Source organism: Pleuronectes platessa, chromosome 18 (genome assembly GCF_947347685.1).
Source record: "Pleuronectes platessa chromosome 18, fPlePla1.1, whole genome shotgun sequence".
Classification (NCBI taxonomy): domain Eukaryota; kingdom Metazoa; phylum Chordata; class Actinopteri; order Pleuronectiformes; family Pleuronectidae; genus Pleuronectes; species Pleuronectes platessa.
Window position 1 is genome coordinate 16,675,183 of NC_070643.1, and position 17,260 is coordinate 16,692,442.

The 17,260-nt window shown below is 40.6% G+C and overlaps 4 protein-coding genes across 5 annotated transcripts; 3 read left to right on the forward strand and 1 right to left on the reverse strand.

The window, feature by feature from the left end:
• Positions 1-309: 309 nt before the first annotated feature.
• On the forward strand, positions 310-2,340 carry LOC128462219 (transmembrane protein 272). Its single transcript, XM_053447525.1, has 6 exons — positions 310-504; positions 588-653; positions 742-792; positions 877-1,068; positions 1,652-1,925; positions 2,037-2,340. The coding sequence occupies exons 2-5, from the start codon at positions 593-595 to the stop codon at positions 1,912-1,914; spliced, it is 567 nt and encodes a 188-aa protein (XP_053303500.1). The 5' UTR covers positions 310-504; positions 588-592; the 3' UTR covers positions 1,915-1,925; positions 2,037-2,340.
• Positions 2,341-2,758: 418 nt separating this feature from the next.
• Positions 2,759-5,478, forward strand: mrpl9 (mitochondrial ribosomal protein L9). The gene is made up of 7 exons (XM_053447520.1): positions 2,759-2,973; positions 3,602-3,761; positions 3,918-4,042; positions 4,131-4,184; positions 4,318-4,419; positions 4,560-4,643; positions 4,900-5,478. Exons 1-7 carry the CDS (start codon positions 2,896-2,898, stop codon positions 5,230-5,232), a joined length of 936 nt encoding a protein of 311 aa, XP_053303495.1. The 5' UTR covers positions 2,759-2,895; the 3' UTR covers positions 5,233-5,478.
• A 64-nt stretch (positions 5,479-5,542) lies between these two features.
• prcc (proline rich mitotic checkpoint control factor) lies at positions 5,543-9,980 on the reverse strand. Its single transcript, XM_053447518.1, has 7 exons — positions 9,150-9,980; positions 9,017-9,064; positions 8,187-8,663; positions 7,754-7,849; positions 7,498-7,644; positions 7,137-7,202; positions 5,543-6,715 (listed from the first exon to the last, which is right to left on the reverse strand). The coding sequence occupies exons 1-7, from the start codon at positions 9,435-9,437 to the stop codon at positions 6,629-6,631; spliced, it is 1,209 nt and encodes a 402-aa protein (XP_053303493.1). The 5' UTR covers positions 9,438-9,980; the 3' UTR covers positions 5,543-6,628.
• A 1,215-nt stretch (positions 9,981-11,195) lies between these two features.
• On the forward strand, positions 11,196-16,886 carry LOC128462220 (hepatoma-derived growth factor). 2 transcript variants are annotated; one of them, XM_053447526.1, is made up of 6 exons: positions 11,196-11,651; positions 13,402-13,478; positions 13,775-13,913; positions 14,208-14,366; positions 14,477-14,653; positions 15,067-16,886. In XM_053447526.1, the coding sequence occupies exons 1-6, from the start codon at positions 11,565-11,567 to the stop codon at positions 15,085-15,087; spliced, it is 660 nt and encodes a 219-aa protein (XP_053303501.1). In that variant the 5' UTR covers positions 11,196-11,564; the 3' UTR covers positions 15,088-16,886. The 2 variants fall into 2 exon arrangements, with proteins under 2 accessions (XP_053303501.1, XP_053303502.1); XM_053447527.1 differs by having other exon boundaries at positions 16,204-16,886.
• Positions 16,887-17,260: the final 374 nt, after the last annotated feature.

The following is a 17,260-nucleotide window of genomic DNA, read 5'->3' on the forward strand; positions in this document are numbered from 1 at the left end:
CCTCGTCAGTTACCACTTGGTCTTCTTAAAGACTGTTAGGGGGGTGCAAACGAGTCATTTTACAAAGCATGTGCGAGACCCATAAACTACATTTAAATAAGATGGTACTTTTTGTGTCCGGCTGCTACACTGAAAATATTAGAGGAAAAATTTGATGATGACAACACCCTGAGTGTTTCATGCCACACTGATGAGAACTGATAATACATGAATTCCTCACTGTGCAATTTAACTGGTGAACCATAGAGTCTGTCCTATGACAGCTCTCGAGTGGTTTGTGGTTTCATACGCTCGTTGCTCGCAGCTCGTTTATATCAGATAACAGTCACACAGTTTATCAGCAGTTCCTCCTCAGAGATGATTTGCGAAACAGTTGTTGAAATGCTTTAGCTTGAAACATCCTGCCCAGTGTCAAGTCTGAGGCCGACCGTTGCATCGTTCTACATTTAGTGAAACCTGGAAGAAGAAAAAGGCTTTAAAGAGTCTCCACTATCAGCTGAACAGGTATAGGAGCATAACACTGCTGCTGCTGCAGATCTTCTCCTTGGTGTTTAATGACTTCTTTTATATCTTCTCTTTCTCTACAGCAAAGATGAATCAGTATCCAGAAGATGAATTTGTTCCCGCAAATCCTGTGTTGATTTCAACACTTGGTTAGAGTCCTGTTCTCCATCACATTCACTTCCTTTCACATTGTTTTATCTGTTCCACTGTCCTGCTAACCCTCTGTCTCTCTTGTAGTTGTGGTGAATATTATTTGGTGGATGGTTATGATTGCAGGCATTGGACTGGGTAGGTGTTTTTATGTTGTTATTTTTGCCAGAAGGTGGCATCTAGTTCTTTGGTCGAAATTTCAATAATCATGTTTTTCTGCAGGAGCCAAACATCTGCAGCATTGTCCAGTACAACCCGGGATTCCCGTCTTCCTGATCGCGCTGGGATCGGCCACCCTCCTCTCTCTTTGTCTGACCTACATCAGGGGCGGCAGGAGGGAAGGCACACTCGCCCTCCTGAGTTTGATTTTCATGGCTGCCATGTACATCTTCAGTTTCTTCTGGTTCATTGCAGGTGGGAGAAAAAATGTGAGAAAGAGGTTTCAGCTTTTAGTTTTTCAATGATGGTTAAAACACCCAAAAAAAACTAGAAAACGTTGTCTTAAATCTTTGTTTTCTATGTGTTTCTCGAAAAAACAAGTATTTGAGACTAACTTGGTGACAACCACTGCTAAAGGCCCCTGAAAACGCATGATTCCTTATCTACTTGTTACTGTGAGATGGAAGCTTACATGAGATGATTTCTGTATTTATCTTATTTTCTGCGCTCCTATCACTTCTTTTTAATTGAGCGCTGATTTTTTAAATAGATATGTTCATTGGATGTTGTTTTTAAGAGGAATTTCCTTGAAACAACTATTTAATCTATATGGAACACAGCGAATAGAATCAAAGAAATCAAAAGAATTATGAGAAAACAATTGTAAACTAAACATCATCATAGTATTGATATGTTGGAGATTGATGTGTTCACCCCTGACAAAAATCAAATAATAATCCAGACTGTTGTAGTGATGTCAGATTGCAATTCGATGTCGATTCAATTCAAAAATTAAATTGAAATTGATGTCAGAGGTTGTGCCGTCTGTTCCCTGCAGGCACCACCTGGGTTTACTCGATCTACCCTCCCAGCTACACACCAGGAGATGCCCAGTACTGCCACAAGACAACCTTCCAGTATGCGTTTGCTGTCACCACCCTCTCGTGGGTCTTTCTGCTGCTCATATTGGTCATCGCCTGTTGCTTCGCTGCACTGACCTGCTGCAGGACTGTGAGGGCCAGACGCCATTTGTTACCAAACCGCAACATGTTCTATGGCACAACAACCAAACTTGAGGAAACCACAGCTGGTGACGTGTGAATTAAATCCAGGTTTGTGTAGTCATCACACAGATTCTGCTCTGTACCCTCTCCCATGTGGGTGTGTATTTTCAAAGGTATGAATATTTCACAACATTAAGACATGTTGTTTTTCTGTTGCAGCTCACGTGGCAGCTCTGTTTTGTCTGCACAGGCTTAGTGTGGTCAGATGGAAGAGCTGCAGAAACCTCACTGTTACACAACGGCCTTGTCACATCGCATCTCCCGTCAGACAGGAAACATTTCAACCAGCAGAGGATGAAATGTTATATAATCCAGTGGCAGCTAATATCGATCCAGTAGTGTGATGAAACCTAAATGGACTGAGTTTCTACATTGTTAACCACTGTGTAAGAGAGATTGTTCTTTCACTGAATGATGATGTTTTTTTTGCTTGAAAATTAAAGTTTGTATGCTCTTTGCATCATTGATGTGTATATCATTGAATATTCTTTATCCCATTCATATTTTCCATGAACCGTGTGTACTACTAAACATGGCAAGGATTCTCTGCTCATTGCCAGCAGTAGTTATTTGTAATGAGTTGAGGTACATGGTTTGTACCTTCATCTATCTATCTATCTATCTATCTATCTATCTATATATATATATATACATTTATCTATCTATCTATCTATCTATCTATCTATCTATCTATCTATTTATCTATCCAACTATCTATCTATCTATCTATCTATCTATCTATCCATCCATCCATCCATCCATCCATCCATCCATCCATCCATCCATCCATCCATCATATTCCAAAGTGGTGACTTAAATGTCAGGCTTTGTTCGGGGCAGCTATTGTGGGTGCCTGGGGTCCTTCGACGTCACTAGAAAGCGACGCTGGTTAGATTCAGTGTGTTTGCTGCGGTCACTCTGTCGGTGACATGCTGACGAATTCAAGGATTTACTAAACACACTGAGACACCTTGTGGTGACTCGTCTGTATAAAAATAATATCTCGTGTGGAGCGACCATGTGGAGCTCAGGCCGCCGCGTCCTCCACGATGCGCTCACTGCTTCTGTCCGGAGCTTCTCTCTGACGCCTGCTCAGGTCAGTGACTGTAAACCTGCTCTGATCCACAACCTGTCCGTGTAACACAACAGTACAACTACACCTGGGTATCAAATATAAGGTTGTTTATTATGTGTTTTTTCACTCTTAAGCTTGGTCTCATAACAAAATCCGTCTTTATTTTTAGACAAGTCCAGTTAAACCAAATGCAGTGATCCTCCATAAAGTGGAAATGGTCACTCACGATGGAGGAAATCTACTTGACGGAGAAGCTGATACACATTGTGAGAATGCAAAAAATACAGATGAAAAACTTGACAAGGATACTAAAAACGATTATAATAGATTCAAAATCTTGATTCGTGAATCTATTGTAATCGTTTTTAGTATCCTGCATCGTGAGTTACTATTTCCACTTTATATCAGGGTCTTTAGGATCTTTAGGAAACATAACATTTGGGTTCCATCTTCAAATCTCAATAGGATCTAAAGTTCTGCCCCAAACTGTGATAATGACCCAATCAACCTACTATGTGTTGGGCTGTTTGTTAAATAGCTTGAAGCTTTGCACAGGCCACAGGTCACTCTTAAAGAAGTATTTCACCTGGACACGACAAAAGACTTGAAAGTGTGTGACATCATTTTCTTGTGCCTGATGTTTCCACAGAACACTGTTGTTGTGGAGCGGTGGTGGAAGGTCCCCTTGTCTAAAGTAGGCAGCCCGCCGAGGCTTAACCCTCGAAGGCACAGAGTCTACAAGGTAGTTGAAGACACCAAGAACGCACCCAAGGAGAAAATGGAGCTCATTCTGACTCAGACTGTACCGAGTGAGTATCTTCAGTGCATTTAACTGATCAATGAACAGCAGCATTGTTGGGGTCTTAGTTTCTGTTTCAGAGGTAGCTGTAAAATATACTAAAAGATTAATAACATCCCTATTTTCCTCTGTTTGCACCATTAACATGTCTTGTTTGTCCTGACAGAGCTCGGTGGAAGAGGAGACACTGTGTTCGTGAAAAAATCCATCGGCAGAAACAAGCTGCTGCCACAGTCTCTCGCAGTTTATTCATCACCTGAGAACAAACAGATGTTCGAGGAGGAGCTAAGAGTGTGTACTCCTATGATGTTTCGTTACCCCCATCATTTTACACCTCAGAGATCAATTATTCATCACTATCACCTTCTTTTACCCACAGCTTCTGCGTGAGGGGAGACCAGAGGACAGAACCCAAACCCGCACTGGACAATTGGTGAGTTGTGTTTCACCCTTCATAGACTTTTCTCCTCACAACCGGGCTCTTCTATCGCAGGAATAGGTGTTAACATGTAAAAGTATCAACAGATCAACAGTTGTCGGTTTTTCAACGAAGGTTTTTCTTACAGACGATAGATTTCCTCAAACGCTCAAAGCTGCAGATTATCAAAATGCCCTCTGAGGAATTCCAGCTCACCAAAGAGGTCGTCTGCAGACAGTTTCTCAAGAAGGTATGTCGGTCTTTGATTTTTGCATCCTCATATTAACCCGTCTGTCCCCTACGCTACATTATCCAGTCAATACTTGTAATAAATGGGCTGTTTGACAGGTGTCTCTGTGATTGTCTAACTTTCCAAATATCTTTTCTTAGCTGGGAGTTGTCGTGCCACCTCATACACTGAGTCTTCCATTTGAGCCAATCAAGGAGTTGGGCGACTATTGGTGTGAAGTGACGGTAAGAGATTCATGTAGCTCCAAGCTTTGATGATTAGTTTCAGGGTTAGGGTTATCACATTTATAATGCAGTTTTTATGTTATTCCAAAATGCAACAGTCACATATAACTTTAGATTTAAACTTTTTCAAATTAGTTACCTTGGCGTTTAACTAGTTTCTCTCCAAACCAAAAAGGAACTTTTTTTGCCTCACTTGACAGCAGGTTTAACTGTTGTTCTGCCAGAATTCTTAATATTAATATTTTGTATTGTCTAGGTCAATGGAATAAACACTGTTCGTGTCCCGATGTCACTGATGCCATATGAAGACCCATCTGCCACTTACCAGCGGCAGTTGAAGAGACAAAAGAAGCAGCAGCAGCAGGAGGCAGCAGCAGCACAAGCTGCAGAGGCTGGTGTGGAAGATGACGCTCTTGTGGAGTTAGTTTCTGAGGCAGCAGTGGAGGCTGAAGCTGGTAAAGACTCTGTGAGTCAAGTTAGCGAACATTCAGCCTCAGCAGGAGCTTCTGCTGCTCAGGAAACAACCTCGGATACACAGACAACTCAAGATACAACAGCACCGCCTAGTGACAGCCCCAAAAAGGACTAAAGGAATTGAAGACGTCCACACAACTTCAATGGATTGTTTGTCTATAACACACATGATACCTGCATAAAATGTTAAACATCAATTGAAGACCACTGCAAAAACAGTGAAAATAAAAGGTGATCTGTAGCCTGTGCCATCCGATGGGAACCTATGAAGGACGTTTTTTCATAAAGGTTTACAGTGAAAGGAAACTGCAGTGCTAAAGAACTCATGGAGAATTAAAAGTCTAACATGATTTAAATGTTACCACGTGTAATGCCTGCATCATTGTGATTCTAGTAATCATTTAAAAAACACTGATCTTCAAAGGTACGGAGCAAGGAAAGGAAAAGTTTATTGATCAAATTTTAATGGCACAACACAACAAAAAATCTAAGGTAAACAAATATGGTCTTTTCCAGCAGTTTCCAACTAATAAAGCATTTTCCCTTAGCGTATTTAAAACATTCTGGTGTACTGGCAGTGGACCTCCCACATGCATAGATATTTCTAATTCACTTTGAAACCAGATTTGTCTAAAACTGGAGCAGCAGAAAGAAATCTAGTACAAGCCTCCTCTCAACCAGGTTTAATGAAACATCAGGATCTTGGGGTCCAAGGACTGTTACAGAACTCATCAATTCAGGACTGTAGATCAATTACAGGGATTTTTGAGCAAAGTACTGAACCTGAAAGATGCATGCTGGATTCAGCCAAATAAAACTGAGGTAAATGTCCTGAAAGATGTTAAAAAGAACGCTGGTGCTTCTTGAACCGCATCAGCGCTTAGACAGAAATGCATGTTTGGTTCTCTGGCAATTTAGTTATTCAAAAATAAAGATAAGAAGAAAAACGGATATGAAAAACTTTTTCACGCAAATCCAACAATTTGTTTGTTTTACAACATCTTTATTTTTCTTTACAAAGTTGTTGATGCAGTGTATAAATATGTATCTGTGTTTCTATTGCCAGAAAACCAAACCTATTGGGACGTCACAAAAAGAAGGAATCATACATTAATGTTCACAATCAAATGAAAAGGAAGCATAAACATTCAAAAGAAAACATTTGTAATGGCCAAATCACATCTTCTCTTATCTACCAGCCACTGACCAAAGATAACCTTAAAAACACTGTTGTACAGTTTGTAGGTATAGTGCCGGTTTAGAAAATAAGTGAAGTTGCGGCTTATTTAAGATAAACGAATGTCAGAAGGAGAGTCTCTAACTGGAGTTCTTCTGTGGGAGTAGCAACTTATCAGTCGACCAAAAAGTGGATTGAGGGCAAGAGGGAAAAATCTGTAGTAAGATATTTTTAAAGCCCCAACACATCCTTTTCTTAGTTTGAGGAATCTGGAACTACTTCTACTTTCTGATCCAGCGTTTCCACATGTCACCACGAGTCCACAGTGTGGCATTTAGAAACCATATTTAGCCTGGGTCTGCCGGCGTGTTAACTTGTTATCGGCCCAGCTGTTCTTCAGCTCCAGCTCACGCTCCTTTGCCTGTGAATAAAAGAAATACAGTGAAATTTTAACAAAGCTTAATGTCAGACAAATAATGCCTTTCACACTGGTGAAGAATTGAAAACATTACTTCTAAGCAAATGTATGACATTTTTCGGAGGGAAAAGAAATGATCCGGTGTTTAACCCGTTATTACATTTCAAACTTCATGATATAATTTAGAAATGCCTATCGACAAATTTCAGGGAGAAACCAGTTTAGAAAAGAGAATATCAACAAATCTGGACAAAAAGATGATAAATATAATCTTGGTAGTACAATATGTACAAGATACACTGACCAAAAAGCCAATTTCAAATTATAAGTGTTAGTCTTTGTAGGCCCTGATTTACATATGAACACATGATGAAATCTACATCAAATAAATGTCACATATCATTTGAGCTTTATTCTTACTGACCTGGTGAATGAGATATGTTATCTGGTGTTTGCGCCGCTGTTGTCCTGTAGGACCTTCTCCCTTTTTCTGCAGGAAAATAGGAAGAAATCACAATTATTATTCAAAATTACGATACAAACGTCTCTTATAATAATGTGTCCACCCAGTGAACCCTGCATGACTGTTTGTCTTATATGGTATTTCATGAGTCAAATGAGAACAACTACATGTATCAAATGCATCCAACATCCTGTCCCTCTATTAATGAAAGACTAAACAAGCCCTGTGCAACAGAGAAATGCATCATCGAGAGAATATGCTCCAACCCTGTCAGGTCTGAGCCTACACGTGGTTAATATGCAGCAGTGACAGATCAGGTCACCTTGCTGAAGGACTGACGGTTCTGCTTCTCTTCTGTCATGCTCTTCGTCATCCACTGCTGGTTGCCACTCAACTGGTCGTCTCCCTTGATCTCCAGAAACTTCACCTCCTCTTTGCCTCGGTTTCTTTTCCCCTGCAGCCGCATGAACTGAAGGGACAACGAAAGAAAAAGAGTCATTGACGAGTCACAAATGTCACAGCCCCTGAGCAACCAACCAAGTTTCAATTATGAGACAAAAAAGTAGTGCACTTCTTACCGCTTCATCATCAAACATGGCAGATTGTCCAGGCTCTTCACCCTCCTCTGACAATGTAGGGTTTGATTCTTGGGAATATGACTCATCATAGAATTCCTGCCCAAGAAAAACAAAGGTTTAGGATGTCAGTGGCATGGTGATTTTCCTCTTTGGTATAAATACTGCAGCATGAAGGCCTGAATATGCCTGATGGATTATAATGCACGGAGAGGAACACTTGAATTTTTGAATGTGTCATGGATCATGCATGACTCAGAAGTGAAGGTTTCCATGACAGCACTCAGATATTATAAGCAGACTCTTTGTATGTCAATGTGGCTCATCCAAATCAATAGTTCAAATAGGCATGTATTATTGGAACAGCATGTAATCTGAGTATAAAGCCGTTCTGAAGAATAAGGTTGTATGGTTATAAAACGCAAATACTGTTTACCTGAGGGCAAGCTCCCGGACCGGTCAGAGGCGGCTGATTTGGACCCCCCCATGCACCGGCTCCCTCTGGTCCGCCCCCAAAGTCAAGAGGGGCGTCAGACTGACCAGGCTCATCAGCAGGGGAGATAACAAGAGGCTCTGCGGGGGCTATTGGCTCAGGGTCTAAGCTTGGGATGACTGCGGGAGGTGGCGGGGAGTTTTCGTTTAGGGAGAAGTAGTTCTGTGGGGTTATGTCCTCCTCATCTTGGTCGTCGGTGTTGATTTGTCTAGTCACCTGCAGGGCAGCCGACTTTGCTGCTGCTTTGATGGCAGAAGGAGACGCACTAGAACTGAGCAGACCCTTAGCGGGCATTCCAGGCTTGGGTCCTTTGGGTTCTTGTCTTTTAGTGAGCGTGTAGGGAATCAAGGATCTGGCGATCTCCTTCGCTCTCACGTTTTTGGGCTGTGGTAGAAGGGAGGACAAGCCTTTGCCGACACACTGGAGGAGAAAAGATATGGATAGAAAGCGGACCGGTGAATTCAGGGGATCACTGTTGAATTTACTATTCAAATATAATTTTTGTATATTATGTGTCACTGGTTTCCTCCCGTTTATGTATTTGTATCCTTGTTAACAGAGTTGAAAAGGTGAAAAGAACATCAGGAGGTAGAAGGGTTAAATCTAGGCCATACACTGTTTATGATCAAATACAAACACTACATCATGTTTACACAATCTACATATGATTAAGAAAAGGTCAGAGATGAAAGCTGAAATATTCTTGTATTATACAGGATAGAGAGGTTATGACATTTTTAGGGGGATTTCCTGTCCCAGTGAGATCTTCTCACCTGAGGTTGTCTTTTCTTCTTTGCTGGTTCGTCCTCATCAGAATCAGACTATGGAGAAGAAACACATAGATTATAAATGACAAACTCATTACATACCACATGAGCTAAAATGTGCAATGATCTCAGCTCTCACATCTTTTTTCTGGATCTGTGGCACAATGATCTTGACAGCCTCTGTTCGCTTCCTGGGTTTGGGAAGACTGGATAGCTGAAGATAGAGGCTGTCGTTTGACGCGCTGTCCTGGGCTGAAGGCTTGGTGTTCGTCTCCCGGATCGGTCCATCGTTCCTACCTGCAGACCTTTTGGAAGCAGGCGGGAGAGATAAGCGCCCTCCTGAGCTGCCTCTGCTCTGCGTGGCTGCAGAGGTGGAGGTCCCCTCCGAGTCACTGTCATCGCTGCTGCCATACGCGACTAAAGACATGTTTACTGACGTTATAACAGAGGATTAATCCGCTGGAGCTCGTGGACACGGAGGACCACTTCCCCTCGATATGGATCAAGAAGCCGTCGGGCTCCCACTGGATTTACGTGGAGGATTCAAGCTACGTGTCTCTTTCATAGAGCCTCGGTGACAGAGAATGAATTCCAGGTGGAGCTGCTGTATTGTGGGTAACAGCAGAATAAAGCAGGGGTACTCTCAGAGAAGCCTCAACATTAAAAGGACTGCCCCAACTTCACAGAGTTAGCAACAAGGTTAGCTAGGCCGCCGCGTAAATGAGATGAGCTAACCGTTAGCTTCCTGCTTTGTCAGATTGTATTTGTCTTTAGCTGTTATTGCACATCGGCTAATATAGCAGGTATAGTTACACATCACAAAACAAAGACTGTAGTTTGTTGTTACGCCAGCAAGTATGTCCACTTAGTCTCGAGACTCGATCAAAACATTCGTCTCCATCGTTCACGATCAAGGTAACAACTGCGCAGGTTTCCACGCAGCATCTTCTTCTTCGTCTGGTTACTTTCAGCTTCACCGCCCCCCTGCGGACCGAGTGTGCAATAACATCAACTCACATCATGTTAAAAAGTTGAACCAATCCGAAAATTTGCAGTATATGATTTCGGTATTTTTAGATACTATGATAATAATAATAACATAAAATTGGATTTGTATAGCACTATTCAAGGACCTCAAACACAGTAAAGATATAACAAAACATTACACTGTCATATATTGAAAGCAGATATAGTGTTATATAGTATTATAACACTTCACTGCTTAAAGGCAAATTCTCAGGAATGCAAAATCTCCAAGGTCACTAAACAGATTCATAATAATCTCTAAAATGAATTACATTTTGTCTCGAACTCAATACTCAACTAAAAGGGACATTTGCATTGGCTTTCACTTTGCCAGATGGCATCCTGCAGTGATAAAGACATTTCACATGGACCTGTCCCTACAATATGACTACAGGTAACATTGAGCTTCGGGTGTGAATAACTGTTAGAGCTCTAGATAATTTTATATTTTCCAAATCAACATAGCCCACAATTTTTTAATTTTTATAAACATGGCAGGATTACTAACAAAGTAACATAGCCCACAGACCTCATAACCCAACACCTCTAGGTTCTAGGTCCAGATATTTTTTTGCAGTACGGAATCTGCACTTGTGGCAGGAAAGGGGGGTTAATGGGGCCCAATAGGTATTTTCTGCCCCGGTGCATCCAAGTGGGTTCATCCAGCCATGAATGTTAAGGCCTATTAGACCTTAATAAAGGTCAAATGTTACTTGCATGCTTTCATAACCAGCAGGCTAGACTACTGCAATGTTCTCCTTTCTGATTTACCAAAAAACAAACGCGAATCAGCTACAGTTGATTTTGAATACTGCTATCATTACACACTGGTTGCCTGTTCATTGTAAAATCCTTTTATTAGTTTATAAAGCACTACACTACAATTTTATAATCTGTCAAAGCACTTTCAAAAAGTGCTACATAAATAAACTTTATCATTATCATTACGAGTGGTCTCTGAACTTATGAATCCTTCTAAAACATGTTGTCATTCGCATCTTAAGCACTTTGAGCTGCAATGGATTTGATTGAAAGGTGCAAAGTAATGATATGATTTGAGTTCAAATGAATTTCTCCAAAATAAATGTCATTCAGGTAGAATTTTGCACTGGTGGTTCTTTGTGTTTTTCCCTTGTGAAGTCAACAGGGGGCGCTCGCTGTGCAGCTCCATCGGGTTCTGGGGGCGGTGTCGCTCGGCTGGAGGAAGCGGGTTTTTATTTCAAACCAAAACAGTCCGAGGGTTTTGCGGGAATAACCGAATCATTTCAGCGTTTCAGTAAAGACGGTGTTGAACCGAGCATTGGATCGGTTCCGCTGACACCGGCCCGCGGTTCCCACTCCTCAGGATCCGAGGGAAAAACCCACCAGCCGCCCGCCGCGTCTTCGCTCCAGTTTTTCCCTCCGCTGGTTGATTTGACAAACGGACGCTTGTGGCTCGTCTGTTGAATAATCCGCCTCCTTTAGCACATTTAAAAGCACCATTGTTGTTTTTAAATACACATACATCGGACTTAGCAGAGCCAGAGAGATGCCGAGGTCCAACAGGCAGAAGGAATACAAACCTGGAGATCTCGTGTTCGCCAAAATGAAGGGGTATCCACACTGGCCTGCGCGGGTAAGAGCCCCGGGTTTCATTTATTGGTTCTGTTAGCTTTAGCATTTGGTTTTCATTTCAGAGTTTCTGACCATTATCACCTGTTTACCTGCGAGGCCTCAACCCAGTTAGCCACCATGAGTTAGCCTAGCTTGGCGGTGTTAGCTAACGTTGCACACACACACACACATACACACAAACACACAGCTACAGCCAGCCTCCTGCAGACATTAGCACGGTTCTTTCCGTGTTAACCAGACTCCTCATTAACCGGCTCTGCTAGCTAGATGCTAGCACTGCTGCTAGCTGCTCTTTGCTACCAACATAGCCTCTTCACATGCCACCCAGGTCTCCCGTGGGCCTGTTGGGTGATGTTAATTCTAGCCTCAAACTGAGCATTTAAGCTAGGATATTAAATAAAAGGTAATTTCCCTTCACAAACACGTGTTACTCAGACTCAGCTGGAACTTAGCTAAGTCCCAAAATAGTTATTTTTTAATGAAGGGGTTCATCACAGGCTCCACATGGCTACTTGTGTTGCCTTATGCTGAGATACTTTGTAAACATGCCTTTGTCGTCATAGGTGAAACGTGTTTTCTGTTAGAATCATCTTTACCCCGTTAGTTACTCAGAGTGTCAGATAGAATGCAGCCTCAGTCAATGAATAAAAAATAAAAACAAGGACTCCTTAATTATTTGTTAATAACCCAAATAGATGGGGAGTAGCACCACAGGGATATAGAGGCGAAGTTACAATTAAAAACCAAATGACATGCAATCCTCAACATCGTCTGTCATCAGCAATTGAAAGGGAAACAATGGATTCCACTTGGAGTCAGTGTTTTTTCAATTTTAGTTTTGTAAACAAGCAGCACTGGTTTTAAAGGAAAGGAAGATTTTAAATATCTACTTAGTGTCATAGTGATATTTTATTATCTACACATCTACGTGATCAAACTTACATTAATGTGTGTATATATTATATATTTTTAAGACCCTTTTTGACAAATAAGATAAACAATACAATTGTGTCAAAGGTTGCAGAGCTAAGACAAATATAATATCTCATGCTCCCCATATGAAGCAAACTCTAAATTTCTGTCAACCAGGTATTGAAAGATGGAACATCAGCATTTTACCAAGGGCATTAGATATTCCATTTTGCAATAACCGATGCCGTATCGTATTGTGTTATTCTGCAGCTGTAAAAATCACTTTTGGTTCATTAGGAGTGCCTCTAAATGCAAAGTAATGAATGAGTGCTATCACCTAAAATAATAAAGTGACTGTCTGTTGGTTGGTGCCTCTTCCCTCCCTTTTTTTAATCAGTATTATCAGCCTTGCCTCACTGGCCCTGCCCTACCTATCCTCACACAGTGGCCCTATCTGGGAAAGGCCTGACCAGCAGAGGCCAATGGACGCCATGCATGGTCATCATAAGTGTTTTCCTGTGCCTTCGTGTCTTTAAAACAAAACACAAACAAATAGTATGCAGAGCAGTAGACACAAAGAGTGAACTCCAAGGAGGAAGCGAAAAGTGATGGTTTTGTCGCCAGAAAGACCCTGTTAAAATAAAATAACTCTGCATCTGCATTGCTCTCCTGTCATATATGCCCAATTCAGCATTAAAATCCCAAATGAATGGTCAACAATTTAGATTCTCCATTCATAATCCATTCTTGCTGATCCTCAGAAATGACCCACAAACAACTTTTGATTGTTGAGGATTATCCGTGTCCTTTTATTAAGAGGCTGTGGTCTTGGTTTTCAGATTGATGAGTTACCTGAAGGAGCAGTGAAGTCGCCCTCAAACAAGTTCCAGGTGTTTTTCTTTGGAACACATGAGACGTGAGTATTTTAATTTGTTAATTTCAACCTTGTTCCAAGTCTTAATGATGGCAGAAATATCTTCTTTCTTTCATTAAATTCCATTCATTGTTTTTTGTTTGTTTGCTAAATAAATAGTGACTCATGGATATTTCATCAACCCTATTTAAGCTTAATATTACTTAATACACAAAAAACAAGATAACTTAAACTGGCCAGGGTCATCACCTATTATTTTTTTGTAAATCACACAATGAATTTAATATGTAAAACCAAGTGAAAAGTATGAGTAAGAGTAATTTTTGACCCCACTATAGGGCGTTCCTGGGAGCCAAGGATTTGTTCCCCTACACCGAATGTAAGGAGAAGTTTGGGAAACAAAACAAGAGGAAAGGCTTTGCTGAGGGACTCTGGGAGATTGAGAACAACCCCACCGTCACGCATGAAGACTACGAGGTGGGTGGATGTTTAGGAGAGGAAGGATAGATGACGCATGTAAAACACAATATTCAGCCCTTCCGATGGTTTTATGACTGTAACAAGGGACTGTAACTCCTCAAGATTTGCTCTAAAGGCCACTGATGATTATCAGAACTTCTGTTTGTTTACAAATAAACTGCACAGAGTACTACTGTAATCCTCATGTCTGTATGACTAACATTACATTTCAGTCTTCTTATCCTCTCTGAGAGTCGATCCAGTTGGTCTAGTTTTCTTTCCCTTCACTAATATTTAAATCTCTGACTTCAGTCATCAAAGAAGGACAACGCATCAGAAGGAGGAGGGGATACAGCTAGTTCAGAGAAGGTAGATGCAGAGGGCAGCAGTGATGAGGATGAAGGTGCCCTGGTCATCGACGAGAAGAACGAGAGGGGAAGCACCAAGCGAAAAGCAGAGGAGTCCACAGAGGTTAGTTTTGAGCCTGTCGTTTGTACCCAGTCTCATGTACAGAGCGTCATATTGTCGAGCTCCATTATTCATATCGGAGCGATCCTTCTCTGTGACGCTTCACCCGGTAGGCATCTCCAAAGCGGCCGAAGGATACAGGAGTGGAAGGCGACAGCAACAAGTCTAACACGGAGGCCAAGCTCAACGATGTGGCCGGAGCAAAGGCAACTGCTCCTGCTTCAAAAAGCGAGTCAAAACCAGAAGCCCAAGAAAACGCTGCAGCAGGTGGTCAGCTAACCGCAGATAAGGTGAGACTGTTGACCGACTAACTCTTTACTAACTCGTATGTTTTGCCGATCTACAGGTTTGTACTTAAAAGGAAAGGGGGGGGGGAAACTATAAAACTAGTGAAACTCACTAGCTTAGCAACATTAAGGCTACAAACAACACCACAGGCATCAGTGTCTGTATGAGCAGCTGTTCCAGTGTAAAGCTCTCCAATCTAAAACAATACCTTTTTACATCAGTAAATGCATTATCCTCAGTTTATTATAACATTTTAATAAAAGTCAGAGTATTTAGACATTTAAGGACCGTACCAAAATAATCGGTGACAATTTAAAATAACATATACAGCTGTTTGTAGATTGTCAAACATACTTATATGAAACAATTAGAGAATGTAATTAATGCTAATGGCCCTGGACTCTTCTCTCTGCAGCCCGTGACAGACAGTGCTTAACATCAAGTCACAGAAGAAAACGAAGAACCGTTGATGCTCGGAGTGGAAGCATCAACATGGTTCACTGCAGGATACCAGATTTCAGCTGTTTAATTCATAGGAACATTTTAAACAACCGAAGTGTTTGTATTGAGAGAAAAGCAAATCTTCATTTACCATTTTTGGGATATCATATATCCTGAAACAAAAAAAGTTTGCTAATCTGATTTCAAACAATTGAACTGAGAACTTTAAGGCTCATTTATAAATGGGATTTTGGTGTGTATATATTTTTTATTTCTAAGTGCAATTACATCATGACAAAGACTAAATGCTAGGTGTCAAAACTTTTTTTTTTTCATTTTAGAGGGAATAAACACTGAAAATATCGTAAATTACATAAAAACAGGAAAGAAAAAAAGTGAAAAGATTTAAATTTATTTGACAAAGGTTCCCGTTTGATGGTTTTAAAACATGGATATTGTACAGGGGAAAAGAGAACAACATTTCACCCATGCTCTCAGCTTTAGTTAAACGTTTATTTCATGTAGCTTCTCAGCCTCATTTAAATCATTTATTCACTTATAGGACATAAAATCTGCATTTTCTATTTTCCCCGCCCCGTTAATCTGACTAGTTTTGCGGTTTTTAATCAGCAGGTTTCGTTGCATCATAGTTTGCTTAATTGCAGGTGACCAAATTATTATGTGACTAATTGCACAGGATCCGACGTGTGGCCTGCTGGGCTTTTGAACGTGTATTGATTATGTAATATGTAAACCCAATTTCAGAAGAAGAACTATTTAAGGAGTAAACAGTCCCTGTGTACATTTCTTAAACGGATGATGATTGAAGGCAGAAAGACATTCCTGAATGTTGATGTGTCTGAGCTTCTTCTTGAAACATTTCACGTCAAGGTGGAGTGATGGCATTTTTGAGGGGGGAAAACAATTTAAGCCAGCACTTTTTCTGGAGAAAGTATCTGGCAAATTTCGTTCACATCCATCAAGTCAACTCTTGGTTTCATCTTTTTATGATAACCTGTTTAGCTCACATTCATGCTGCCATTGCCTGATACTGGAGATGTAATTGTTGACAAAAAAAATTGGTTTTAACCCAAATTTGTTTCTTTTTCAGCTCTGAAATACGTAGTTGACGTTGTTACCAACATTTCAATTGAGAGTCTACAGAGTGAACAGTTTGTAAATCTGAAGTTTTGATTTTTTTTCTTTTCTGGCCCTTTGAACTGGAACATGGGTCTGTTTTACTTCAGTGGTCTTATTATTATTATTATTTTGGCTGTGAAACAAAGTTGTGACGTTATTAATGTGTTTTATTCAAACATTTGTTTTGACCTGTTCAAACTTGGATATGTGATTAATATGTGGTGTTGTTATTTTCCGCTGTATGTAAATTTTAAGGTACAAGTTGTTTTAACCATAAAATACTTGGCCTTTTCACCACGTTACTTGGATGTCCTAGTCATTGCTTCAGTGTTCTGTATTCAGCAGTAGAGGCCACAGTTGATCAAATTATGAATCTTAAGGGAAATCACAGCTCATAAAACTGAAACAATTTCTTGCTGTCGTGTCTAAGATGGCCACCCACCTATCACCTCACCAGTAGTTTCAAAATATGAAACGCTCTCAGTTCCCCACTCAGATCTGCTGTTAATTCCGAGGGTATAATTTGGTATAAAGTGTAATTCTTGGTTTAGCTTTCTGTGTTACTTTTGGAAGCTGCCATTCATCTTAATCTGCTCTTTAGTTTACTGTTGTAGTTGCCAGTCCATTTAATAAACCAGTTGATTACAAAAAAAACTCTTGTATGTCATGTTTATAACCAATAAATCATGCTTGTGTATTGTTGATTATTCACATCCTCTATCTGCAACACAACTCGGATAATCATATCTAAAATGGAGTTTCCTGCAATTATGCTTTTCAAACATAGTTCAGACATCATGGCTCACAAATCAAGTTTACCTAATTAATTATACCACTTCCCACTATAACTCATGTTACAAATGCCATGACACATTTGTGAGTGTGTGTACTTGTCATAAGTTGCTACTTAGAGAGGCTTGCAGCCCAGTCTGGATACATATGCCCTGGTAAAGCTTTATATATAATATCATTAGAAAAACATCTGATTTCAAGCATCTAGCATTCTGTGGTAAATATGAATTATTTTC

Coding starts and splice junctions, on each gene's coding strand:
- LOC128462219 (XM_053447525.1), top strand. CDS start 593: ATGAATCAGTATCCAGAAGATGAATTTGTTCCCGCAAATCCTGTGTTG. Junction 793..876: donor GATTGCAGGCATTGGACTGG/GTAGGTGTTTTT, acceptor GTTTTTCTGCAG/GAGCCAAACATCTGCAGCAT. Junction 1,069..1,651: donor TTTCTTCTGGTTCATTGCAG/GTGGGAGAAAAA, acceptor TGTTCCCTGCAG/GCACCACCTGGGTTTACTCG.
- mrpl9 (XM_053447520.1), top strand. CDS start 2,896: ATGTGGAGCTCAGGCCGCCGCGTCCTCCACGATGCGCTCACTGCTTCT. Junction 3,762..3,917: donor TCTGACTCAGACTGTACCGA/GTGAGTATCTTC, acceptor TTGTCCTGACAG/AGCTCGGTGGAAGAGGAGAC. Junction 4,043..4,130: donor TGTTCGAGGAGGAGCTAAGA/GTGTGTACTCCT, acceptor TTTTACCCACAG/CTTCTGCGTGAGGGGAGACC.
- prcc (XM_053447518.1), bottom strand. CDS start 9,437: ATGTCTTTAGTCGCGTATGGCAGCAGCGATGACAGTGACTCGGAGGGG. Junction 9,065..9,149: donor CACAGATCCAGAAAAAAGAT/GTGAGAGCTGAG, acceptor TCTTCTCCATAG/TCTGATTCTGATGAGGACGA. Junction 8,664..9,016: donor AGAAGAAAAGACAACCTCAG/GTGAGAAGATCT, acceptor TTTCTCCTCCAG/TGTGTCGGCAAAGGCTTGTC.
- LOC128462220 (XM_053447526.1), top strand. CDS start 11,565: ATGCCGAGGTCCAACAGGCAGAAGGAATACAAACCTGGAGATCTCGTG. Junction 11,652..13,401: donor ATCCACACTGGCCTGCGCGG/GTAAGAGCCCCG, acceptor CTTGGTTTTCAG/ATTGATGAGTTACCTGAAGG. Junction 13,914..14,207: donor TCACGCATGAAGACTACGAG/GTGGGTGGATGT, acceptor CTCTGACTTCAG/TCATCAAAGAAGGACAACGC.